Genomic DNA, 27,545 nt, shown 5'->3' with positions numbered 1-27,545 from the left:
ACAGAAATGTGATAGGCTTGTTGAAAAAAACATGAGCAGTGAGCACGGAGCCTGCTTCCATACGTTTAGCTTTGGTTTTAAAAGTCCCACTCTGTAATCTGGGGCATTCTATATGGCTTCATCTTCATGTTTGGCGGGGGGGGGGGGGGGGGGGGGTTGTGAGATAGGTAAAAGAAACAAATTTCTAAAAATTAGAGAAATAAAATCCCTGTGTGTAATACGTTAAAAACTCTGAACTCGGATAAAAGTCTGAAATTGTTCACACTTACACTGACAGTGTGCAGGTTGTCCGGACCAACCTGGTTTACCGTTCGTGTCAAGTTCACAATGACGTTGTTGAGAGCCCCCGACGGCGAATCCCTCGTTACAACGAATGGCGCAGATGGAGCCAAGATGGTGCGTGCAATGCTCAAAGTAACCGTTGAATGGAAGACCGAGCATGTCACAGTAACGAACTGTGTAAGGAAAGGAAATAACGAAGTTTTTTGCACAAACTTTATTTTGGTCAAAAACTTTATTTTGTTCAGAAATTATTCATTTTGGTCAGATACTTTATTTTGGTCACAAACTTTATTTTGGTCACAAACTTTATTTTGGTCACAAACTTTATTTTGGTCACAAACTTTATTTTGGTCACAAACTTTATTTTGGTCAGAAACTTATTATTATTATTTTTTTTTTTTTTTTTTTGGGGGGGGGGGGGGGGGGATAAAACGGGATTCCGTTTAAAAACGGAGAAATAACATCCCTGAGAGAGAAAACCCCCTGTACCTTACCAGTCACTGTGACGATGAACGTACACACACCCGCGTTCCCTTCGCTGTCCCGTGCGTAGTACATCACCATTCTGCTCTGCTCACCAAGAAGCAACGGGGAATCCACACTTGAGGTTATCGTAGGCTCTTCCCCAGAGTTGTCCGTAGCTTGCGGCTCCGGCCACGTTACGTTGGCCGCGATCTGACCACTCTCTGCTGTGACGGTAATGTCCGAGGGGCAGGAATCGCCGAAAACCGGAGCTGTCACGTCTATACCCGATACAGAGAGGATTTTTCATTTATATTAACATTTACTTCAGTTCTCGGGCAGATAAAAAACACAATATTGCACGTTGGTAAAAACATTCAAAGATACAGCAAGGACAATTAAAATACAGAGGAAGGAAAGAGCTGGAGAAAACAGATGGAGCTTGAAGGATTGCCTAAAAGAAGCAACATTACTGTCTAGAGGCTCTCCTCTCCAGCTGGTCCTAAAGAGCACAACATTAATCTTTAATTCCTTTCAATGAAAGGCTTAACAGAAACAAGATAATGTACTAAAGGCAGGGGGTTTCACTACTTTTTATTGTTAACGTACTCTTATATTTCACCAAGCAGGTAGTCGAGACTATTTTTGTAGTAGTTGTGGCGGCACGTCTAACTGAGTACTTAAAAATGAGTAGTCGCAACACGATTAAGCAGTCAATAGTCGTGACTTTGACACTAATCTCACTAGTTGCCCAGGCTTATCTTAGTTTGGACCCAAGTCTTTCTCGAAGGATTAAATATTAAACTCACCTAAGCACGTAGATGCTCGCTCACTATCGGTCCACTGGGCGTCGGCTTGGCACATTCGAGATGCCACACCCAGTAGCCGGTACCCCTCGGAGCACATTACGTTACAGGTGGTGTTGTAATGGGAAGGTGTTGTGGAGCACTCGGGCGGCGAGTAGACACCAGTGGGATGGGCAGGAAGTGGAGGGCAAGTTACCACTTTGTAGAAGAAAAAAAATTACAAATAAAATCCACTAAAACAACATTGCAACTATACACACAGATGATGTAAACTCATGGCATCCAATCAATGGACTTCCTGCATCAGGTACGAAGCGAACTCATCTCACATCAGAAAACTTTGAAATCTTACATTTTATGAAATACAGTACATGTAAAGGTAGGTTCATAGATTGTTTTTTTGTCATTGAATACTTGTTTTAACAACTGAATACAATGTATACTTGCTGGGGGGGAAAAAAACACAGTCGAACCAACACCATCTCTGGTATTATGGACGCCAAAATGGCTTTAAGACACACTATTCTACTAATTCTCTATACACACCTTGGCACGTGAGAAGGTTGCTAGACCACTGCCCATCATCCATGCATAAAACTTCCTCCTCTCCATCTACCTGCATGTAGCCAGTTTGACAACGGAATCTACACTGGTTACCGTAGACGTGGGGACCAAGACAAGCTACAACACTGGCATGGCTTGGAGTTGAAAGCTGTGGGCATTTCACCACTGCAACCACAAAGACAAATAATACAGTTTCAATAGATGTTAAAGTCGCTAAGATACCCACTGCTAAAATATAGGATTTGAGCTACCTCTAGCTATCAGGGGTCCAGTGGTAGGACATCTCGGCCCAATTTCATGGCTCTGCTTACCGTAAGTAAGCAAAGAATCGGTGCTTACGGACGCAGGGAATTATGTGCTGAAGCCAACTGTCTTTCAGGGGTTAGCGGGAAATTTTGGCTTGTGCTCGTGAGTCCTCCACTTTACTAGGCATACACTTACACAGCTAGTGCAGAAATTTGGTGCGCGCAGGTAAGTGGCGAATGGAGATCATAAGCGCAGAAATCGACAGTAAGCAGAGCCATGACGTTGGGCCCTGATGTGTCACTGCACCACGTGCATAGATCGATACCGGCACATTATAAAGTTGCCCATGGAATCATTAGTAAAATCCAGTTAAGATGACTACAAGGTTTTTTTCCTTCGAGAACGACCTAACTTACATTCACAGACAGTGTCCGTTTCAACATTCCAGACTCCATCATGTCCACATCGGATGCGACCGACACTCGGCTGGTACCCGCTCTGACATTCTACATTGCACGTGGAACCGGGGACGCGGTGGCAATCCGACTGTAGGACTCCATGGTTCAAAACGTGTGTGCACTGAATTGCTAATCAACAAGAAACAAAATATAATGTTCTGTTTTTAAACTAAGAAGTCTCCAGAATTCCTAAGAAATCGTCGACATGGCAGTAGAACATAGAGCAAAAAAAGTTCTCAAAAGAACATAACTTAAAGGCAGTGGACACTATTGGTAAGTACTCAAAATAATAATTAGCATAAAACCTTGCTTGGTAACGAGTAATGGGAGCTGTTGATAGTATAAAAAACAGTGAGAAACGACTCCCTCTGAAGTGAAGTAGTTTTCAAGAATGAAGTAAGTTTCCGCGATTTTGATTTCGAGACCTCAGATTTAGAAATTGAGGTCTCGAAATCAAGCATCTGAAACCACACAACTTCGTGTGACAAGGGTGTTTTTTTCTCCCATACTTATCTCGCAACTTCTACCACCAATTGAGCTCAAATTTTCATAGGTTTGTTATTTTATGCATATGTTGAGATACACCAAGTGAGAAGACTGGTCTTTGACAATTACCAATAGGGTCTATTGTCTTTAAACTGAGAAGTGTCCAGAATTCCTACAAAATCTACGCCACGGCAGTAGAATATAAAGCAAGAAAAGTTCTCAAGAGAACATACGTGTAACTTAATTTACCTAGACAATACATGTAGATATACACACAGTGTTACTGCAAACCAAATAATAAAATAATTTTCAAGTTGTTTTCAAAGATGTTATGAAACAGAGCCCCTTGTTTTTTCACCTAATATAAAACAGCAAACAAATTATGACAAAAGGTTTTAAAAATAATTTTTCTTTTTTTGTGTCGTACAAAAAGTACCAAAATCCTTTAAAGACTTGCGTAATAGTTACTTCCAGAACAGGATGTTCCATCTTGGTCGAGTGTTGATCCATCTCGGCAAGCACACACCCTCCCATCTGGGGTAGGCAGACACAGGGTCGAACAACCACCATTCTCTAAATCACTCACACAAGCGTTGGAAACTGCAAAGATCAATCATTTCAGTGAGATATTTGTTGGGTTTTTTTTTGGCACAGGACTCGAGGTAGTTCTGAGTTTAAAGTAAAACCCAAAAGAAAATATATGTTAACCTTAAAAAAACTAACCAAGCAGGGAAACAACAGGAGTAAGATCAATAAAATACCCCATCTTGTAATTGGTTTTGGGGAAAAAGGCCCTGGTGATTCTGAAACTAGGACCTTCCAAAGTGACAAACGCAGCAGCGCCCTCTATACACAATGCACTAAAAGCGTGTGCACTTATTAAACGCTCTACAGAAGCCAGAGCCCAGAGCCCAAGATAAAGTTCTAGAAAAGACCATGGTGATTCCTTAACTAAGGGGCTTTTGAACAGCGCCCTGTATAAACAACAAACAAAACGCATATGGTTACTTACATGGTGCATGATCCCGGGTGCTGTACGCGTACAACCCGTTCAAACGTGCAAAAGCCGCCGGTCCGACCGACCCGTTATTGGCCCCGGTGTCCTTATCCGCTCTCATGAGTGTCTTTTGCCGCCAGTCGGACCAGTAGATGTAGGGACCGTGGGTGACGATGCTGAAGGGGTGAGACCCCTCGCCGAGGTCTAGCAGGACGTCTCGCTGCATTGTGTTCAAGTCTAGCACCTCGATGAGGTGGCTACTCGCATCGCACCAGTACAACTTGTTTTCTGCGTTTCAAACAAAAAAGAAGGTAAGGCTGGGGTGAATTTCACAAAAAGCTACTAGTCTTAACTCCAGTTAGGATGTGACTAGCCTTAAGTTTATAATAAACATGTATCCTATGACTAGTCCTATGTTAGGACTAGTCCTATGTTAGGACTTGTCCTATGTTAGGACTAGTCCTAAGTTAGGACAAGTCCCAAGTTCTTTGTGAAATCGACTCCAGGGCCTAATTTCATAGAGCTGCTTAAGCAGACGATAATTGCTTAATAATTGTTAGCTTAGCAAAAATAAGCAGGATACCAGTCACAAATTGATCATGAGCCATATGATATTTTGGCTGGTCACCCTTAGCTACTTTTTGTGCTTAGGTAGCTCTATGAAATTTGGCCCTGAAATAACACGGGGGACACCGAGGTCGTAGGTTCTGTTGCCCCCGCGCCCAATCTAAGATCTCCTGAAGCCCATATCTCCTGAAAACATTGCTCTGTGGTTTTCACTTTTTTTCTCAAAAACTTGTCAACTAATGAAGCTGAAACTACTACAGGTAATAAATTATATTACATACATCTTCATTCAAAGTGAGTAGGGATTCATTTCATGGCCATAAACTTGAGCTAAAGAAGGTATCAAAACCCTTTATTAACATCACACACCTTTGTAATCCAGAGCTAACCCGTTTGGCCAGCCCAAACCGGTATTAACCAGAACCGACCGGTTGGTACCATCCATGTAGGCTCTCTCGATCTTGGGTAGTGCTCCCCAGTCGGACCAATATATCAGCCTGCAAAATAAAAAGGTCACAGTTGTCATAAGATATTTAAAGGAAATTTCTACTGGAGCATTTCAAGGGCAACAAGGCAATGAACCAGGGGGCAAGGAGGCAATCGCCTTCATTGATTGTATCAGGCCTGTGGCTTGCTAAAGGGTAGTGTCACGACCAAGATTCTAACCCACACTCTGCTACAAACAACACCAGGGCCCAATTTCATAGAGCTGCTTAGCACCAAAATCTGCTCAGCATGAAATTTCTTTCTTGATAAAAACAGGATTACCAAACCAAATTTTCATTTGTTGAATATTGCTTGTTACCGGTATTCAATTTGTTTGGTTATAAATCCTGAAAATCACGTGGAAAATTGGTTGGTAGTCCTATTTTTATCAAGGAAGAAATTTCATGCTAAGCAAATTGTTGTGCTTAGCAGCTCTATGCAATTGGGCCCAGAGCTTGGGTCTGGTGAACTAGACCGCTCGGCCAAAACACCTCGAAAATAAATAAGATAAATATTTCTTGGCTCACCCTTGTCCAGGATCGGCCACGATTGCCCGTGGTTTCTCGATGTCCGTTAGAACGATACTCTTGCGATTGGTGCCGTCTAGATGGGACACTTGAACACTGGGTAGACCGACATCGGTCCAAAAGAGAAGACGTGAGGTGGGGTCGATTGTTAGTCCGTCTGATGCTGAAGGGACAAGGAGAGAGGGATAGGCAGTGGACACTATTGGTAAATACTCAAAATAATTATTAGCATAAAACCTTATTTGGTAACGAGTAATGGGGAGAGGTTGATAGTATAAAACTTTGTTCGAAACGGCTCCCTCTGAAGAAAGAAGAAATTTTCCACGAATTTGACTTCGAGACCTCAGATTTAGATTTTGAGGTCTCGAAATCAAGCATCTGAAAGCACACAACTTCGTATGACAAGGGTGTGTTTTTTTTGCATAGTTATCTTGCGACTTCGAAGACCAATGCGCCTTATTTTTTACCGCACGAGGGCGCTATAAGTAATATTTTTATCACTTCAGCCGACATTGAGTTTTGTTTACATACTTTCAATATACTGATTGGTGAAGAGAATGTCTTGGGTTCCATTGAAGATGAAGGCTCGACGAATCGTCTTCTGTATAACATCAGACCAGTACACCTGTGTAGAGAAAGAACGGGAAGGGCAAATAAAAATCTTTAACGTTTGTTAAGTGTTTGGGTACTTTTTTTTAAGTCAAAAACACAAACTTCCACAGATTTACAATAAACTTACAGATTTTCAAATTTTCACAGGTTTGTTATTTTATGTATATGTTGGGATACACCAAGTGAGAAGACTGGTCTTTGACAATTACCAAAGGTGTCCAGTGCCTTTAAAGTATTATCATAGATTGGTAATGCTCCAAAAATTAATGACAATAACAACGATTTAAGATTTGTTCACCTGTGCCCTCATGGGGTCGTAAGCTAGAGCAACTGGGTTATCCACCATTCGAGTATCTAGCTGAAGAGCGGCGTACCCAAAATCCGGATCCGTTAGATTGATCTGAAAGATGTTGTGAAGGTATGTGTCCGACGCTAGCAGGAAGTCATCATAGAGGATATCTAGAAATAGAATCCAAGATAATTTTTAATAATAATAATAATAATAATAATAATAAAGACTTGTAATGCACACACATCCACCCTGTGGGTATTCAAGGCGCAGTAAACCAAAACAAATGAAAGGAAACAGACACAAACAAATTGGTCTTTGCAAACCTGTGACATAAGAAAAGTTTTGAGAAGAGATCTGAATTTTGTGGTACGAAGACAAGATTTAAGATTTGTTTGTTTTGTTTGTTTGTTTGTTTGTTTGAATAAAAAAAGAGACTCTTTTTCACTGGTTTCTCTAAACTCCCAACCTACCTGCAATACATGTTTGGCCATCGCTGTGTAGCTGGTACCCCGTGCTGCACTCACAGCGCATACCACCCGCTTCTACGGGCAGGCAGAGGTGCTGGCAACCACCATTGTCGATGCAGACATCTGTAAAGTCAGAAACAGTGAAACTGTTGTGAGTCCCCGAACAATTAACCCAGGCCAAATTTATTGAAGCCTATAAGCAATAAAACTTGCTTAGCACAATAAACTTGCTTAACAAAAATAGGTTACTAGCATGAACACCATACAGTTACAATAGCTTTGACTGGTATCACTGTCATTTCTTGCTGAAGCCTTTTATTATGGGTCTGAAAGCACACAAATTTGTTCACAAGGGTGTCTTTTTTCTTTCATTATTCTGTTTCAACTTCGATGACAAATTGAGGACTATTTTCACAGATTTGTTAATTTATGCATATGTTGGGAGTCACTTAATGAGAATACTAGTCTTTGAAGACAATTACGTACCAAAGGTGTCCAGGGGTGGATTTCACAAAGAGTTAGGACTAGTCTAACTCGAGTTAGGACGAGTTAATCGACCTATCTTAGGACTATGCTTTAGGTTTTTTATATCTCCTAGAAACTCGTTGTGAAATTGACCCCAATACTTACTTTCATAATCGGGTTGTCTGTCGTCGGAGTAGATTCTTATGCCATATGTAGACTCGTTCTTGATGCTGAAGCTCTGAATGACTCGTCTGTTCTCCCGGTTGATGGCATGCAGGCCGTTGAAGGTGTTCCACTCCGTCCAGAGCAAGTAATCCTTTACAAATTACACCAAGAAGTTTGGGGGGTTAGACAGAGTCTCAAGGGACAAGAGTTTTAAATGGAAAGTATACGTTTGGTGTCTTCAGGGACATTGTCAAAACTGGCGCAGGACAACCATGGGATAATAGCAAACATTTTTATAGCACCAAATCCATCAAAAAACAAAGCTCCATGGCGCTTACATACAGTGTAGTAACATTTAAAACTCACGTTAGATAAACACAAGGTCATTATCAGAACTAATTACACTGGCCTTTGACAATTAACAATAGTGTCCACTGCCTTTAATTCAACTTATTTGAAACTGTGTCGGAGAAACCATGGATGCAGGTAAATGTTCAATAATGATGAAAAGGGTGTTTGATTTTTACCTTATGAATGTCAATGTCAAAGAACTCCGCCCCGGTTCTTGTGTACAACAGCGTCCTTCCAAGTCCGTTGAAGTCTATGTGTTGAATGGAACCACTCCCACGATCAGCGTAGTAGAGCCTAAAGAGAAGAGGTCAAAGGTTATGAACTAAGGATGAGAGGTCAATAGTCAGGGAGCGTCTGAAAAGTCAAAATAGGAATGTTCTTACTGGATCGGATAAGTAATCCAGTTCAAGATCAAGAACTGTTCTGATTAATGGGCATTTTCACTCTCATTCTTCGACACAATGATGAAGTTTAGCAGAATTTGTGGGTTCGGTGAGGGTTCGGTGTGGGTTCGGTGAGGGTTCGGTGTGGGTTCGGTGTGGGTTCGGTGTGGGTTCGGTGTGGGTTCGGTGAGGGTTCGGTGAGGGTTCGGTGTGGGTTCGGTGTGGGTTCGATGTGGGATTCATGACTCACCTGTTGTCTTCAAAGTCAATGGCCAATCCATTCAGTCCACCAACGCTGTTGAGTATAATGGTGCGATTGTTTCCATCTAGACTCGCCCGTTCAATGTGATTGGCTGTTCCAAACTCCGTCCAAAACATGATCCTTCAAACCAATATTTTAAAAATGATACTGGGATAAAGATTATTATTTGGTTTTACCAGTACGTGGTTGACACTGATGAGTATTTTAAAAGGATTGTATACTTTCACCAGAGTCCTGTGAAAAAAAGACACATCTCAAAACATATATATGTATTTATTTCGAAAACCATAGCTTTCAAACTTTGGGTGTCTTTGTGTATATAGCAGAGTTCTTGTTTTTTGCGCCAGGAGTGTCATCATTGGCAAACATGGCGCATATTATTAATATCATTACCTCATGCCTGCATGAATGACGATACTTCTTGGACTAAGAACGTCATCTTCCAGGAGGATTCGTCGGTTGCTGCCGTCGTAACGTGAGATCCCGATGTGGTTCAGCTGGAAATCTGTCCAGTAAAGATTCTGGGCGAGCCAATCTATGGCGATCCCTAGAATGGAAAATATATTTAAGGAAACTTTTAGTACAAAAGTGAAAGTACACCATTGTTCTTTAGCTCTTTATTCGCCCCAACCTTAGTAATGCCGAAGCATACTTAATGGAACTTTACAGAATTAATAAGAAAAAAACTCATCTAAGACCACAGATTTACATAAAACTTATATGGTCTATTGATGATGATAGTAAAAAACATCCCTTTAAATATTTATGTCTGAAATGTCAGATTTGGTGAGAAACAAATAAAACTAAATTCGTTCAGTGAGCGTTTTATTTGTTTTTATTTAAATGGTGTCATGCAAAATGTGTAATCAATTCTCATGACCCAGATGGCCGATCGATCTCAAACTTCTACAGGTTTGACAGTCTATGTATATGGTGGATTACATAAAGTAAAATGTATCCTTTAAAATGAAAAAAAAAAATGAAAAAAGGAGGCAGACTCTCAAACAGGAATTGGGTGGGACACTAAACTTCTTATTGGGTTTTTCTTTGCCATACCTTCAACACTGCCAACCCCACCGACAACTGGTTTCACAACAGCTCCATCCGATAGACGAACGCTCTGAATCGTCTTATGCACAAAGTCGGAGAAGAACATCGTCTTGCTCCTGACGTCGACGTCAAGCGCCACCACATGGCTACGATTGGCCAGGATACAGTTGCGCTGGTAGTCGCTCGGGATGGTGATGTCCGGGAAGTTGCTCGGAAAGTAGCAGATGCTGTTCTGAGCGGCCAGGATAATCTGTGGCTTTGCAAGGTAGGTTGCCCCTGTCGGAAAGAAGGAAGACAACAATGTCATTCATAAGAGTTTTTATTGGTAAGATGCCAGCAAGCAATGATATCACACAGTCAACCCTCCTACTGTGTGACCACTCAATATCATCCACTGTTGTTTCAAATGATAGATCAACTATGCCAGCCAGCAATATGATATCATGTGGTGGTGCATCTAAGCAGTACACAGTCAACCCTCCTACTGTGTGAACACTCAATTTCATCCACGGTGGTTTGGAATGATGGATCAACTATGCCAGCCTGCAATATGATATCATGTGGTGAATGCATCTAAGCAGTACACAGTTAACCCTCCTACTGTCTGACTACTTAATATCATCCATTTGTAGTTTTAAATGATAGATTAACTATGCCAGTCCGCAATATGTTACCATGTGGTGAATGCACCTACACAGAACACAGTCCATCCTTCTACTGTCAATTCAATAACATCCACTGTGGTTTGGAATGATGGATACACTTTGGAAAGAGTGGTGTTTTTTTTTAAAGCTTTCTGCAGGAACAGGGAGAGCTGACATGATGATAATATCAAAACCAGGTAGTGCTTTTCAGCATCTTTAAACTTTTCAAAAAGTAGACTCACTTCGGAAGCATGTATGATTGTCTTGAAGATCGAATCCATCTTGGCACAGGCACTTATAGCCACCGGGATCACTGATGCAAAGATGATCGCAGGGTTTGGCATCACAGGGAGCTGAAAAAAGTAAAACGTGTCGGATGCTTCAAGCTTGAAGGGCAAGGCAGTTATGTGGTACAATGACGATTCAAATCTCTACTTGGGCACTTCCTAACCAATATTTTATGTTGAAGCTCTATGAAATTAGAGCTGTTAAGCACAAAAAGTAGCTAAGCACAACCAAATTTTGCTTACCATAATAGGGTTACCAGCTAAAATACCATGCGACATGTATAATCGCTGACTGATATCTTGCTCATTTTGAAAACTTTTTGTAAAAGCAATATTTTCTGCTTAACATAAACTGGTTACCAGCCACAATTCCATAGACTTATCATTTTTGCAACTGGTGCCCACTTATTTTGTGCGTAGCTAAGCAGTATTTTCTGCTTAACAGCTTTATGAAATCGGGACCTGAGCTTAAGCATATAAAGTAGCTAAGCACAACAAAAATATGATTACAAGGATAAGGTTACCAGCCAAAATGCTAAGCACAAAATATGTAAGCTAAATAGTTTGCTCAAGCAGCTCTTTGAAATTGGGCCCTGATCTGGGTAGGGTTGTACTTACAGGAATCTCCAGGTAGAATGCCCTCGCCATGGAGAGTCAACCCAAACGGTCGTCCGCCAACGTTCAGCGCAAAATAGTGCTCTCCACTGTCTTTATAGATGCAACGAATGCCGTTGTACCAGTCGGTGACGAAAATGTAGTTCTTAGAAGTCAAAAAGAAGAAGGGAGGTATTTAGATATGACCAGACCCAATTTCATGGCTCTGCTTACCATAAAATCGGTGCTTACAACAGCAGGGAGTTCCAAGCTAACGTCAAGCGTATTTCACCAGTTTGCAAGGAAAAATGAGACAAATCTTCACCTATTTTTGTTTTGTTTAGTGCCTGTTTCAAAAGCAGCCCAAAAGTGAACCAGTGTAGAAAGTTTTAGTTCTCACTTATTCTGGTCTTTTAACAAATTTTCTGGTTCAGTAAACGTTTTAAGTTTTAAATATTTTGTGAGTCTTGTGGATTTTGTCCCAAAATTTGAGTCTTGCACAAATTTCTTGGCCGCTGTGTAATTCCTGCAAAAAGTAGTTAACATGGCATGATGTTTCGGCCCTAGCAGTGTCTTTCTCGAAGGCTAAATGACAACACAACATAATTCCAGGCCAGTTTTAAAGCCATTATACACTTTCGGTACAGAAAAAAAAAAAAATCACAGATTTTCCAGGGTTTACAGAAGGTAATGGTGAAAGACTTCTCTTGAAATATTGTTCCATGAAATGCTTTACTTTTTGAGAAAACATTAAAACAGTATCAATTCTCGATAGCGAGAATTACGGATTTATTTTAAACACATGTCATGACACGGCGAAACGCCCGGAAACAAGAGTGGGTTTTCCCGTTATTTTCTCCCGACTCCGATGACCGATTGAGCCTAAATTTTCACAGGTTTGTTATTTTATATATAAGTTGTGATACACGAAGTCTGGGACTTGAACAATACTGTTTACCGAAAGTGTTTAATGGCTTTAATATATCTTGTTGTTTACCTGAAAGACAGCAACATCAAAGAAGTGTCCTTTGTCTGCAGGGTGGGAATACACAGTCCGACGATTCGTCCCGTCGAGGGAACAAACCTCCACCCTACTCCCGCCAGGGTCGGCATCCGTCCAATAGATTCTATAAACAAAGATGGACAATCTTGTGAACACATAGGGTTCCTACGTCTACAGTCATACTAGCAGGCACGAAGGCAGAGAAAGAAACAGACAAATTCTAGAAAAAGTCCCAGACCCTATTATACCAGGTATGGAATTTCATCTTTGACAGAGCAATGAGGTACGGTGGACACTATAGGAGTAATCCCTATACAACAGCGTTATCAAATTCAAAGTTCTTCTTCTTGTGTACAAAGCTCTCCATAAACAGTCGCCATCCTACATATCTGACTTACTGCAGCTGCAACCACAATGCAGACAGCTTAGATCGTCCATATCTTCCCATCAGTTTATCGTGCCCAGAACCCATGCTGTATCATTTGCAGATCGCTCACTCTCCTGTTTTGGACCAAAGGAATGGAACACTCTCCCTAACCACATCAAGGTTGCTAACACTATTCACATTTTCAAGAAACTCCTCAAATGTTTTCTATTCCAACAAGTGTATCAACATTAACTTCATCCAACTGTCTTGAGCGCCTTTGAACAACTTTGGTTAATTTTGGCGCAATATTAAATTCTCTCTGATTGATTGATGGATTGAACTGTTGGTTGTGGGTGTATACTATACAGACAAACTTACCCAGACCTAGTGTGTTGTAGCATTGTGTCCGCTATATCTCAAAAAGGCTTAAATTCTTATTTTTCAAAGGGCACTTCCATTTGAAAATCAAAATCATCAGGCCAAATAAAACACCTTGCATGTTTATCATCTGGGTTCCTGAACAAAATTTGAATTTTTAATCATGAAACCGGCCAAGTTCGGACTACATGTAGCCCCATAATAGGGCCAATCCCCTTTTCACAAATCAAGGGATACAAAGATAATTGGCCCTAAAATGGGGCTACAATGTAAGTTTTCGCCTGCAAGTTTTATGTTTCCTGCGGGTATCACTCAGTTGAAATTTTATAGTTTCTTAGTTTAATTTTGAATTGGAAAAAATATTTTAAAAATCAAGTAACGGTTTATTTACCTAGCTCGTCTAATTACTTACTTGTCAGTTGTATAATCGATGGTGATTCCATTTGGGAAGTAGATATTATCATCGACTAGAACTGTCCGATTTTCTCCTGCTAGCGTAGCTCGTTCTATTGTCTGTTTCGTTCCCCAGTCCGTCCAGAACAGGTACCTTTAATAACAACCATGGTGTAACTTACAGTTAAAAAAAAAAAAAAGTAAGTAAAGTTCTAAAAGAATCTTACCTCAAAAATAAAGCCTACACCATGTAGACCTAGTAACTATGTTTTCACACCTTTCATTGGTTGATATATTATTGAATATTCAGAAGCTGGTATGGCGTGCAAAATAAATCAAAAATATTATTCAATTACTACTTAACAAATTTAATTACATTTTTGTCCTAAGGCATTATTGGCTACTATATTAGAATCCAGAGATATCATAACTTAGGCATGAAAGTAAAACACCCCACCCCCCCTTGATGCACTCACACTTCATAATAATCCGTTTACCCCATTTCAGACCAGTAATGTTTGGTTTCAGGAGATAAGAAACCAATCTATGATATTTTCTCTTTAATGTAGACTTAATATTTATTACGCTTATCAGAATTTATTACAGTATTCAGTAAATCAAAAAAAATCTTTTTTTGTCATTTTCACTTAAAATATTTTAATATTTTCCCCACATTTGCACACCATATAATTCCAAATAGTAACCACCTCTCGTGATCCATCTAGTGACTAAAGCAGAATGAAACTCAATCTAGCAGATAGTGATTTTGTTTTGAACTTTCGAGGTTGGATGATGTTTCTTTGACTCATTTGAATGTTGGCATAATAATGCACTAGTGATTAGTACCAAAAATCAATCATTTTATAAATGTTTGAGCATAACCAACGACAGGAAACTTTATTCTCAGCATGATTAAGCCTGATGAAAATGCAGACCGTGAGTAAACTGCATAGCTTCTGTCACTGGTGCAGCTTGCACAATTTTGCGGTAAACGGGAGTCAAAGTTGGGGACCGAAAACATTATGAGGGTCGATAACGTATGACGCTACATTACATCTAATTAGTAATTTACCTCAATGAATGAGTGAGATATCCCTTTTTGTAAAAAATAGTGAAAAAGTGGTGACGCCATACGGAAAGTTATCCGTATCTTCTCACATCTATACCAACCCTCTTTCAAAATGCACCACACAAACAAGCTCATGAAAAAAGATAATTAGTTGACAAAAACTCGAAACCTACCCAACTCCGAGTGTTTTGAAGCTTCCGCCTGTTAAATGTTTTTGACACTTAACAGTAGTCTGACCCCCCGCACATCATTTGATGAATTCCTCTAAAAAGAGTCTGGGCTTCGTACCATCGCATTAAACACCGCCCTCTTTGTTCAATCGTGCACAATACAATGATTTTTTCATTTTGGTGGAGACAACAAGGCGTTGAAATTATACTGGGTAAAAATTCCTTACCCTAGTTGTGGATAAACTGCTATTCCTCGGGGCTTGTCGAGGCCATCGTCGATGACAATCTTGAACCTGGTGATGTCATAATCCGCAACTATTATCCAATTATAGGCCGCGTCCGCCCAGTAGACATTGTTCGCCAGCCAATCAACGGCGATGCCTATAATCAATGAAATTTTGCATAAAACGTTTCCTCATTACAAGTGGTTGAAACACAGCCGTCACATGCACACAAACTTTTCAAGTTTCAGCAATGCTGTGAAGCCATTGGGGAGAGGGGGTCTACAAATTGTACGCATAAATATATCGCATAACATTTCAAGAAGCATGCAGTGGCAATGTCTCCAGATAGTTTTTGACAGCTACACAGTGAAATTTCGGGCCTCGGCCTTCTCGTTTTATGTCCGCGTAAGTTTCAAGGCAGTCGAGTGCTGAGTCCATCTGTGTGAGCCAACGAAGCTCATTCTATTTCCTGCTTTCGAAACGTGTGCTGAAGGGCCTTTTTTTTTAGGACTGTTTTATGCGGCCATGACCGATTAGTCCTGTAGCCTTCCTCCGAACGGCCCTACATCAGGATCGGTAGAGCCAACAAAATGTAATAACAGCATCATTTTGTTATGCAACATAAGACGAACGAACTTGTGCTGAAAATATTTCACAATTGGCTTGGCCGTAATATTATGCTACCATGATTTATTTCCGCTTGCAAACGCATAAATTCGATTATTTAAACCGAATCTGGTGCGGTTTTGTTTGTTTGTGTTTGTGTTGTTTAATTTTTTTTTTAGATAGCCTATATACTTTTGTATTGAAAAATGACTTCTTCAGAGGACGTATTTCACAGAAAAGGGAGTCATGTATAAGAACTTTATCACCAGTAATCTCCTCAGATTAACAATGGTGTTTGTTAATAACAACAATCTAACTGTTAACCTCCAAAGCACACCCGGATTGGATAAGTTTAGATTTGCTGAACCGATAAAAAACATTGCTGGGGATCGGGAGGCCTGACCCAAATACCACTTCCTGCATCTGAGGTCACTTATGTACCAGGAAGAATTGCTGTGCAGTGATAACAATACGACATTGCAAAAGTACCTTTGAAGAGTCATAATAATATGAAGTTGAAACCACACGATGCACGCATTCGCCCTTTGCATGGTCAGCCATTTTGTTGACTATTTTTAGATTAAACATTAAGAAATGTCTGTTACCGTCCACAGTTGAAGATGTACCATCGAAGACCGGTGAAGCTGTAGCGCCCTCATGCAGTCCACCCTTCATTATTCTCTTGTGGTTTGCGTCACTCCAGAACGCAACGCCATCGTCATAGTCGCTGGCAATTGCGATCCAGTGCGCAGGCGTCAGTTCGTAGTAATATTTTGAAGAGATTACCTAGAGAGTGATGAAGATGAAATAAAAAACAAAATGATGTTGAATAACATGTAATGGTTTTACACAGAATTGGTAAGGATAAAATGTTAGCCAAAAAGATTTAGAATGAAAATCAGATGGCAATGTATTGCAAGGTGAGGTAACAATACTGGTTTGCGGTAACACCATCTACCTGCTTTGTAGATTTTGTTCCTTTGAGATGATGTCTCGTGCTTTACATTTTACTACAGCAGAGTATATTTTTAAGAATTCAGGAGACTTCTCATGTTCTGAACAGTACTCTCCTGCTTTTTGACTGCGTAGGCCCTACTACCTGGGCGGAAGGTAGAGCAGTGTCTTATTACCATTTAGACCACCGAGATTGCCCGGTAGACGCAGTTCGAATCCTCTAATTTTTAGCAGCGGGTAACTATATTCAGAGTTCTTATAATTATTGCTAGTGATGTTAAATTGCTGTGTCGATTTGGGCATTACCATAACTCAGACAGATAACATTATTACACAGAACTTTATAGAGAAACAAAACAAAAACAATGGAGAGGCTAAACTTCCTATAGCCGTCGTTCCTTGGTTCTTACATTGCTAGTGATGTATTCAGCTGGGTCGGCGGGTAGGCTTTGAATCTGCGCCCTTCGGTCCACAATACGAAGCTCAGTCCAGACGAGACGAGGCGACAGTTCTTCCTGGACACCCGAACTGTCTGTTACTGCTGTGTCCTGCGCTAGACCTGTTTACATAAATTAATTTTGCTTTGTTTAATAATCACAATAAATAAACGTATGTTGTTCCCAACTCTTGGTATATATCTCTTGGCATGATTTCAATGTTTTAAAAATAAACATAAAGTTCCTTATTTGAATAAGCATGTATACCCGGGACTGTGCAAGATGTTTTAAGTTACCAGGTCTCAGAGGTTAGTATATTTATGTACTAACCTCCAGAACCCGTTTCTTGACATGGGGATGGATTTGGGAATTTGAAAACAGAACTTGTTATGCCATGAAATATTTTTTTTTTATTACCAGGTCTCAGATGTTAGTATATTTATGTACTAACCTCCAGAACCTGTTTCTTGACACGGGGATGGATTTGGGAATTTGAAAACAGAACTTGTTATGGCATGAAATACTTTTTTTAATTACCAGGTCTCAGAGCTTTATAGTATATTAATGTTATACCTCCAGGACCCGTTTCTTGACACGGGGATGGGTATAGGAATTTGAAAACAGAACTTGTTATGGCATGAAATACTTTTTTTAATTACCAGGTCTCAGAGCTTTATAGTATATTAATGTTATACCTCCAGGACCCGTTTCTTGACACGGGGATGGGTATAGGAATTTGAAAACAGAACTTGTTATGGCATGAATTCTTTTTTTAATTTATTACCAGGTATCAGAGGTTAGTAAATTTATCCTCCATGACCTGTTTCGTGACATAGGGATGGATTTGGGAATTTGAAAACAGAACTTGTTATGGAATGAAAGATTTGTTTAATTACCAGGTCTCAGAGGTAAGTAAATTTTAACCTGGACCTGTTTCTTGACATAATGGATGGATATAATTATAGGAATTTGAAAACAGAACTTGTAAAATGGTAAAAAGTACAGCAGCTCTGGTTTGTATACATTTTGAGAAAATCCCTACTTTCACTGGTCTGTTATTTTTTGTATAAAAAAGTTGACAAATGAAGCTTACAGCAGCGTTTGATATCAGAAGAAATTTGTGAAACACTCACTTCGAGTACTGCGATGATGTCAAAAGATAACACTGGTTTTATGTCGCAAAATTTGAATAAAATAAAATTTAGATGAACCTCAGAAAACAGAGGCATGGAGTCGCTGCTCTATTATGCGCTCTGTTCTGATATAAAGTGCATCAAGTTCACTTTATCACAGAACAATAAGGTTTTATGTTAATGGTTACCGGTCTAAGAGCAGGAAAGTTATTTAGGGTGGTTTTCCGGTCGTTTAGTATCATCCACTATTATTAGCGCGGGTGTGTCCCCAAAACGAGAAATGCAATTTTCGCAACAAAATTGTTTACTACCAACTTAGCTCTAAAATAAATCAGGATCAAAGTTCAAGGATGCTGTGTTCAAGGGAAGGAAACCTGAATCGTGTGCCTGAGCTTTTTAAAATCTATATTCTATATTTCTGTGTGTTGAATCATAAAAATTATCAACATGACTGACGAAGGTGTGTGGTGACGCGCTTGCCAGGAATATCAAGCATCATCCGTCACATTGGACCTTGCTCTATGGTCAGTCAGATGGGCCCAATTTCATAGAGCTGCTTAAGCACAAAGTTGTGCTTAAGCAAAAAAATATTTGCTTAGTAAAATCAGATTACCAGCTAAAACTCCACTCAATTGGTATGCTAAGTAAACAACAGCTAAATACCAGTCACAAGCAGTGTATGTGGCATGACATTTTTGCCAGAAACATGTGTAAAATATCAAGCTATTTTCGTGCTTAAGCGAATTTTTTGCTTAAAGCAGCTCTATGAAATTGCCCCCTGGTCTGGGCCCAATTCAGAAAAGAAAAATTAAAAAAGGCTCTGCTTAGCCGAAATTAGTAATATACCAGTCACAAATTATACACAAGACTTGGTCGTTTGGTTGGTAACCTTATTTTGATAAGCAAACTAATTGTTGTGCTTAGCTTTTTTGTAAGCGGCTCTATGAAATACGGCAAGATCAGTACACACAGGCTTAGTAACTAATCTGAAGGTCTGTGCTCGCAGTGGTAGCCCACCATTCACGGAAACGAAACCATGACAGGCCTTGAGCAATCATTTCTTGTCAGGGCCGTCTTTAAATTGAATAGACCATCTATACACAAACATCATTATACACTTACCAGCATTCCCAATGGTGAGTACAATCCCATACACGAATGCAAGGAACTGCGACATGTTCAGACTTTAACACCGAGAACCACGGACCCTGTCACCACGACGTATGACTGCAGGCTCCTCGTGCGTTGAAGACCCACAAGAAGATAGCCAGTGACGCACCAAAAACACTCTCTCTCAGTGTTGGACGTAAGTTACGAAACTTGTATTACATACCCAGGCGCATAAAACCTCAGAGAAAGCTGTTTCCTGGTCGTGGTCTAACACTATCTAACCTTCAGGTGCAGTAGATAGAAAGGAGGTGTGGTTCGAACATGTACTTCCCTTGTATGTTTTCGTTAACGAGCACAAGGTCATTCGCCTGTATAGATACTAGCTGATGATGAGTTTGCTAGTTGGCTGGAGTTGGTAGTTGTTGCACAGGAGAGACCGTGGTGATGGTCGAGCAACCGGATGAGATTTTACAGGAAGCGAGTGTGCATATGTTTCCTCTGCTTTGAAACAAACATGAACATGAACTTATCATTACACACGTATGATATTATAAACCAGCGCCTAGCTCCTTTCCTTGGAAAAACTATTATTTATTGTCTTAAATTCGTTCAGCATATGGCGTAGGCCTAAAAACAATCAGTGTGTGGTGCAGGCACCCGGTGAGAGTACAGGCATAAATATAGTGGTGACCTTTACATGAGAAAAAGAAAACCCGATAAACCTTTTTACAGTAGTATATACTTCCTCCTCCGGGACGTCTAGTACCTTTTCACTATATAGGCCAACATTCTTCAATATTGATACTAACGCATTGCATACGGTTACATGTGATCACGTATAGGCTTTGTCAAGCATAGAGGGGGGGACAATGGTTCATATGGCAACAGCTTCATGCCATTTTTATGTATTTTTCCCCGATTCGACGAGCGAAAGGGGAATACCCTCCGCTCAATGCTCCGATCAAGTTATGACATCATCGTTCTGTGCCCCCAACACTCGTTCGCTATATGCCGGGGTCATCTCTATGTATAGAGCAAGGAACATGATCTATGCATCACTGTAAACGTCTGGTCCCGTTTTATTTTTCAATGGCAAACCTCGATCGTTAACCTCGGCCCCACCGGTCTCATCGAAGCGCCGTGACCGTAGACTATGTTTCAAGTCTGCGGTCGTTGCTTTTAGTCTACCCGATAGCCAATACATAGGGTGCGTTAGTTTAGCTTCCCTGTGCCAACCCCGGTGTGTGGCGGTTTTTTTTCCAGGACCAACGTGGGTAATTATCTGCACACGTTTGTCCTGGAAAAAAAACACGCCACACACCGGGGTCGACCCAGGGAAGCTAAACGAACGCACCCATAATTGCCTGAAATAGCGCCCTCTTGTTAACCATGCATCATTAGCCTATATAGGATTTGAGGCATTGCATGGTGAGGTATCAATGTATATTTTGGTTTGCGGTAACACCATATGTGTATCTACTTGCCAGGTAGAGTTGTTCTTAGGGAACTGTCTTGCTTTATTCTACTGCCGTGGAGTAGATAATCGGAGGTTCGGGAGACTTCTCAGTTCTGAAAAGAACTGTCCTGCTTTTTAACTATTACCAGGGCGGATGGTATAGAAATTAGACTGGACTACTACTTAAGCTTATATGATCGTAATTAACTGTACTGCCGCGGAGTCAGTTCTGAAAATTGGTCTCAACGTTTCGACTAGCTTGCTCTAGTCATCGTCAGGAAAGCCTACGTATTGAAAGTTGGAATGGCGTTTGGTACCTAATCTGTGGGAGAGTTTGGCGTGGCTAATCACGACCTCAGACTTGAAATCAAGTCTATAGCTGTGACCGTCTATTGTAGGGATGGCAACAATCAGGAATTGTCATTAAGTTTTCAAGGCCAATGCCAGATTCTGTTTGATGTTATCTTCATCGAGGACACAAACTGACACGGAGCCCTTGCTTCGTGATTACGCATGTTAACTTTCACAATGACACCAAGGGCTCATCATCAGTAAGGACTGTGCAAGTCTAGCTAGTTCTCAAACATTTTTGAGATCCGTTGGTTTTAAAAGGCAGTGGACACTATTGGTAATTACTCAAAATAGTTATCAGCATAAAATCTTTCTTGAAGACGCGTTATGGGGAGAGGTTGATGGTATAAAACATTGTCAGAAACGGCTCCCTCTGAAGTGCCATAGTTCTCGAGAAAGAAGTAATTTTCCACGAATTTGATTTCGAGACAAGTTTAGAACTTGAGGTCTCAAAATCAACCATCTAAACGCACACAACTTCGTGTTGCAAGGGTTATTTTTCTTTCATTATTATCTCGCAAGTTCGATGACCGATTGAGCTCAATAATGTTCACAGGTTTGTTATTTTATGCATATGTTGAGATACACCAACTGTGATGACTAGTCTTTGACAATTACCAATAGTGTCCACTGCCTTTAAAGGGACACGTTGCCTGGGATTGTGGGCAATTTCGACTGTAAAAAAAAGTTTGCCATGAAATGAACAATGTTGTTGGAAATATTATTTTAAAAGTAAAAACATAATGGCCACGCCAAATATAATATTTCTAAATTGTGTGGTTGTCTTCTACTTTAAATTATCTTTCTAATCATATGCATTTTATAACAAACAGTTACAAACGCTTTTCAAAGACCAACTCGACCGATCCAAGGCAACGTGTTCCTTTAAATATACTCTAGGTCAAGTGCATTGAGTCAATTTGATCTATGAGGCGCAATTCATTAAACATATATTTGATTTTCTACGCCCCTGCAGCTGGTCGAGGCATGCACGAAACGAAGAAAATTTAAAGCCACTAAATGGATACTTTTTTGTAGACCAAAGCTCCCAATCTGAAAGCAATGTGCCCCTTTAATATCAAATATCACGGGTCAATGCTTTGCTCATTATGCCACTTAAAAACCCAGTTCACCGACTCGACTAAAAATCTAGGAACTGAGGGTATCATTTCTTTTGTGATTGTAGTAGTCATGTATGCAGTAGGTGATTGGGCTCCCTATGTGGTGTTTATTTATCAACAGGTGAATCACCAGGTCTGCTTTATTTGCATATTGACGGATCACGAAAGCAGTTTTTGTATACGAGTCATTGATGCGCTGCATCAACAGAAAGTATCAGGAGTAGAAGCAAAAAGGGATTTGATAACTGGCCGCAATGATGGCGACTGGTGTTCCCCAGGGATCGATCATTGGACCTCCACCGCCTGGACTGGCATTTCAACTGGACGAGTGGGTACCTTGTGATGTATACCTTGGTTTTACGAAGCAACAAGAGGTTGACACGACGACAAATGGCGATTTTACCAGGGTTGTCGCTAGGTTACAACGACGCCATGAACGGGAGGCAGGCCGTAATGTAGCTCATGTAAGGAATGAGGTAAATATTTTGTAACATCAAACTGTTTAGCTTTCGAGAAAGACTCTGCTATGGGTCGAAACGTCTTTGGCCATTGATTATTATTTGCATAAATTTATACCATCGGTCCTTTTGGTTCATTGTTTGCAACAGCTAATTATATTTTCTCATAATAATTTAGGGAGGTTATGACAGGTTTGGTAGTAATACAAAAACATAAGTATAAATTGAAAGCTTATTGTGGAATGCGTACTAGAAATATTACTTATGTGTAATATTTTCCACTGAGATGAAGTCATAGGCCTACTTGAGAAAATTGTAAATGAAAACCTTGACAAAATATTGGTTGTTTTTTAAACGCCACCCTAGTCAGCCTAATACAAATGCGTGTAATTGCCGGATGCACTCGTGGAGTACAAGGCCAATGTTTCCACGGCAGAGACAAAAATCCATAATTGTTTGCTCTTATTATGCATTTATTACTGGGTTGGTAGAGCCGACAAATAGTACCGGTCGGTGTTCACGTTTCATGTGATCAATCATTTAAACATACATGGAATAGCAAACATATGAAAGTATGGGCTTCACCTGTTGTGCGAGTCAGGAGGAAAGGGTGAAAAACCATGCACAGTTTCAGCATGTAAACACAATGTCCATGATGTACCGCGGCATTCTTGTTTTGATATAAAAAAAAATCGGGGGGGGGGTGGGTTAAGATTTAAAGGTGCAGTATTTTATACACTGTCTCGAATTATGAAAAATCATCTCAATTAGTCCAGAGATTCCCGGAATGGCCCCACGGGATTATGACCCCCATATGAACATGATCCGTTTAGTTTTGAACCGGGTGGTTTTTAGAGTGCAATATGCTCTGATGGGGTCGATTTCACAGAGTTAGGAATAGTCCTAACTTAGGACTAGTCCTAGGAGATATTAAAAACGTATGGCTAGTCCTAAGTTAGTAACTCGTCCTAAGTCGAGATAAGACTAGTCTTCAATCTTTGTGAAATCCACCTCTGGTCCGGGATTCGAACCAGGGTCCACAGGGACTAAGTACCTGGAAGATACCACTGATGACCTGAATGCCCTGATATGTTGCTCTTTGACAGGTGTATGTTAAAGTGGTCACATCCGGGTTCACAGTGCGAATCATGGCGCCCATGACAAACAGGCTCGCCGAAGACGAAGTCCGCGAGGGTACCCGAGAATTCTTCGAGACTGTCCGGATAGCGAGGTGTTCCACAAACCATGAGCCGTGCCCTCCGGCCCTCGTCTGGGTCTACAACCGTCCGCCTCCCAGCGGCTTCACCGGGGACGGTACGTTGGAGTGTCACGGTGTGGTGTGCCGGGACGTACGAGATGCTACTCGCCTGGTCAACACGATGGTCACGGCGTTTTATACGATGAAGCAGTTGCAATCGGTCGGTAATGCCTCTGGTGGGGGTGCAGTAGGCAGCTTACCCTTTGAGGGTTCGGGAGGCGCCTCACTAGTCACACCGTTAGACGAACCGCCTGCTTACCGACCACCAAGCCAGATTTTGGAGCCCTTGCCTCGGCGAATCCGGCTCCGAGACCAGCCGCAAATTCTACAAATCGCCAGTGTTCGGCACCCTGTCGACGGTGAAGAAGAAAGTGATGACTATGAACTGGAATTATCTCCGCGAGCACCTGGGCAGAGGAGCGTGAGCCCAAGGGGCGTCACGCCGCGAAACACGGCAGGGACGTCGGTCAGTAACCCCATGAGTTCGGACAACTGCTCATCACCTCGCAGTAACAGCCAGGCCAATATGAGGAATTCTACTGTTTCTCTCCATTCCACCATCTCCGCATCGGAGAGGCCTGGGACCGGTCGTAGAAAGAGGAGCTCAGGCTTACCGGGCATCGAATCCGGGTTTGAATGGGACAGCTCCAATGTTTGAAACTCAAACGGAAACCACACCGTGGTAGTTCTTTTTCCTTTTTCATTTATTCTGCAGGAAAACACCTAGACGGGACGATTTTTTCATCTCACCTCTTGCCTCTTCCACGCCCTGCTGTATGTAGCCGCTGCACTAACTGCTCGATTTGCTACCCCACTTGCTGTCACTCAGAGCCATAATAGTGCCGCGAAACAATTGCGAGCATTTATAGAGAGGTTCGTTAATGCTATAACTTATTCCTCAAATTATACTAAGAGTAAAGAAGAGCTCTGGTTCAGTTTCTATTTATTCAGGCCGGGAAACATGTTCCATTTGTATGGAAACGTAAACCTGCCGCATTTATGTTATTTTGCTGATTGAAACAGCTATATAGAGATTTGTCTTATTGATGAATCTTGGGCAGATATTTCAAGTTGCCTAAGTTCACTGTCTTTAAATTATTATTATACCGATTCTTGGGAAGATAATATTGTACAGTTGTGTTATTTAAATTTACTCAATTCTGGTTCTTTCTTTTAACTTCCAGATAGAACCGTTCTGACTGTCGTTTTTTTGTATATTATGAACACAACACTTCAAATGTAAATATTAAACACGAATAAAATACTCTAAGAACTCCAACATTTGTCTCGTTGTCACTGCCTGTTACACCAGCTTAAAGGAACACGTTGCCTTGGATCGGTCGAGTTGGTCTTTGAAAATCGTTTGTAACCGTTTGTTATAAAATGCATGTGGGTAGAAAGATGTTGTAAAAGTAGAACACAATGATCCACACAAACATGCCTCGAAAATGCACGGTTTTCCTTTAACCTCGTCAACTCGCGGCCAATAATTATATTATGGGAGTCAATTTTTTGACTCCCATAAATGGCCGACCGTGTTAGTTCGCAAAGTAAAAGGAAAACCACGCAATTTCGAGGCAGGCAAATTTGTGTGGATCATTGTATTCCTTTTAGTGAAACATCTTTCCAAGTTTCATATGCATTTTATAACAAACGGTTACAAACGCTTTTTATAGACAAACTCGTCCGATCCAAGGCAACGTGTTCCTTTAATGAAAGTGGGCTAAGGTTTCCCCCATCAGGATGTTTGAGCGTGTATTAGAAATAAATTACGCATGTAACTTTAATTGTGACAAGTAAAGGTTAACACATTGAATTGCCTTTTAAATAAATAATAAGCAATCGTTTATAAACAATCCAAAAATAATGTGATTTTTCAATAATGAAGTTAATTATTGCTGACTTTTTTTTTTTTTTACTTCTTCACAGTATGTGCACAGTATCCACTTGGTATTCACATGTTAATGATTAACGTTTTCCAAAGTTTAAACTTAAGTTCTAGTTTAAACTTAAGTTCTTGTATCCTTGTATTTTCATGTAAAACTGCCAAATACAAATAATAATAATGAAATCATAACAAGCCATCTGCCTTACAGAAAATGAACCATACATTTATGTTGAATAATTATAAACTGTCATGAGTGGGATATGAACCAGCTACCTTCGGATGGCTCGCTAATTTTTCTTGTTTTCGACCCAAAAATTTACTTGCTATTTACCCAGTCATTTCACGTGTGTCTTAATAATTATTAAGTGAAACGGTATTCAGATTTGTTAATCTTTTTATATAAATGATTTTATTGTTGTAATAAAAAAATTTACTCAAATTTGTTCATCTATATTATTATTATGTCATTGTTGAATTAAAACAAAAAGTTTACTCAGATTGTTTAATCTAGATATTATGATATTGGTTTAATAATACCGTCCTTGACTTTTTGTGCTTGTGCTGCCTATTACTGTTGAACATTGTAAACGATGTGTTACTTTTGTCTGTGGTTTTTGTTTTTTTCTTCTTTTCATTTTGGATGGATTTAGTTTTATACAGATTGAAGGGGAATAAAGTATATATCCCACTGATATAAAACAAAATTGACATACGTGTATTGCTGTCTCATATTGGGGCAATTTATACAGTCAACTTGGAGGCAACAAAACTGAACATCATGCAACAAGAACACCTTTTTATTTTTTTCTTCTTCTTTTTTTCTCCCGGGATAGTATTTTATTGCTTTCTAGTTAAACATACATAATGAGTTATCACAGATGAAACTAAATAATACAGCGTTTTATGTTACGGCACAATAATGAAACGAGTTAAAGCCATTGGACCCTTTCGGTAAACACTATTGTCCAAGGCCTACACTTCGTGTATCACAACTTCTATATCAAATAACAAACCTGTGAAAATTTAGGCTCAATCAGTCATCGGAGTCTGGAGAAAATAACGGGAAAACCCACCAGTGTATCCGCGCGTTTCGCCGTGTCATGACATGTGTTTAAAATAAATCCGTAATTCTCGCTAACGAGAATTGATATTGTTTTACGTTTTTCTCAAAAAGTAAAGCATTTCATGGAATAATATTTCAAGGGAAGTCTTTCACACTACCTTCTGTAAACCCTGTGAGTTATTTGTAAATCTGTGAACCTTTTTTTTTTCTGTACCGAAAGGGTCCAATGGCTTTAAACCATGAGTTACACTGTTATTAACAGAGAAAAGTATGATTATATATGTTGGTGGAACGAGGAATATTTTTGTAATAAATTGATTCTGAAAATAAAATGGAATTGTGGTTTTTGTTCTTAATGGAGACTACGTAGAACTGCTTGCTGTATATTGCCTCCTTTGGTATGAACCAAGCGAACAATTTGCCCACAACACACGCCCTCCTTCTTAAAAAGATTCACGCAGAATATATTCCATGCAAATTGGTTTAATTCGTTTTTGTTATATTAAAACTTAATAGCGTCGAAGTATAGCCTATGTTGTAGTATTTCTGTTTTAGACAATCGTTCCAGTTGGAAAAATCGAAAAACTTAAAAGGAGTTACCAGGGGGAAATAGACAAACACATGGTTTACATGTTCCGGCTGTACAGTGAACG

General features: G+C 40.2%; 2 protein-coding genes across 2 annotated transcripts in view; one reads left to right on the top strand and one right to left on the bottom strand.

Moving 5' to 3' along the window:
* The window catches only part of LOC117298612 (sushi, von Willebrand factor type A, EGF and pentraxin domain-containing protein 1-like), a 39,287-nt gene extending 19,346 nt beyond the window's left edge, over positions 1–19,941 (bottom strand). Inside the window, exons 1-25 of the mRNA XM_033781930.1 lie at positions 19,310–19,941; positions 17,028–17,176; positions 16,269–16,449; positions 15,061–15,214; positions 13,614–13,748; positions 12,451–12,580; positions 11,478–11,619; positions 10,815–10,925; positions 9,935–10,204; positions 9,272–9,425; positions 8,867–8,998; positions 8,410–8,527; positions 7,883–8,033; positions 7,256–7,375; positions 6,792–6,952; positions 6,413–6,506; positions 5,882–6,044; positions 5,238–5,365; positions 4,317–4,589; positions 3,773–3,904; positions 2,777–2,947; positions 2,097–2,279; positions 1,554–1,748; positions 777–1,025; positions 270–455 (exon numbers count right to left, since the gene is read on the bottom strand). Of these exons, the coding sequence (XP_033637821.1) occupies positions 270–455; positions 777–1,025; positions 1,554–1,748; positions 2,097–2,279; positions 2,777–2,947; positions 3,773–3,904; positions 4,317–4,589; positions 5,238–5,365; positions 5,882–6,044; positions 6,413–6,506; positions 6,792–6,952; positions 7,256–7,375; positions 7,883–8,033; positions 8,410–8,527; positions 8,867–8,998; positions 9,272–9,425; positions 9,935–10,204; positions 10,815–10,925; positions 11,478–11,619; positions 12,451–12,580; positions 13,614–13,748; positions 15,061–15,214; positions 16,269–16,449; positions 17,028–17,176; positions 19,310–19,364 (3,937 nt within the window). The 5' untranslated portion in view covers positions 19,365–19,941. The remainder of the gene's footprint in view (positions 1–269; positions 456–776; positions 1,026–1,553; positions 1,749–2,096; positions 2,280–2,776; positions 2,948–3,772; positions 3,905–4,316; positions 4,590–5,237; positions 5,366–5,881; positions 6,045–6,412; positions 6,507–6,791; positions 6,953–7,255; positions 7,376–7,882; positions 8,034–8,409; positions 8,528–8,866; positions 8,999–9,271; positions 9,426–9,934; positions 10,205–10,814; positions 10,926–11,477; positions 11,620–12,450; positions 12,581–13,613; positions 13,749–15,060; positions 15,215–16,268; positions 16,450–17,027; positions 17,177–19,309) is intronic.
* LOC117299018 lies at positions 19,419–25,321 on the top strand. Its single transcript, XM_033782438.1, has 3 exons — positions 19,419–19,493; positions 22,347–22,701; positions 23,790–25,321. The coding sequence occupies exons 2-3, from the start codon at positions 22,480–22,482 to the stop codon at positions 24,597–24,599; spliced, it is 1,032 nt and encodes a 343-aa protein (XP_033638329.1). The 5' UTR covers positions 19,419–19,493; positions 22,347–22,479; the 3' UTR covers positions 24,600–25,321.
* Positions 25,322–27,545: the final 2,224 nt, after the last annotated feature.

Source organism: Asterias rubens, chromosome 13 (assembly GCF_902459465.1).
Source record: "Asterias rubens chromosome 13, eAstRub1.3, whole genome shotgun sequence".
Taxonomy (NCBI): Eukaryota; Metazoa; Echinodermata; class Asteroidea; order Forcipulatida; family Asteriidae; genus Asterias; species Asterias rubens.
Note: the sequence above shows the minus strand (reverse complement) of the source record. Positions and strands in the feature narration are given on the sequence as shown.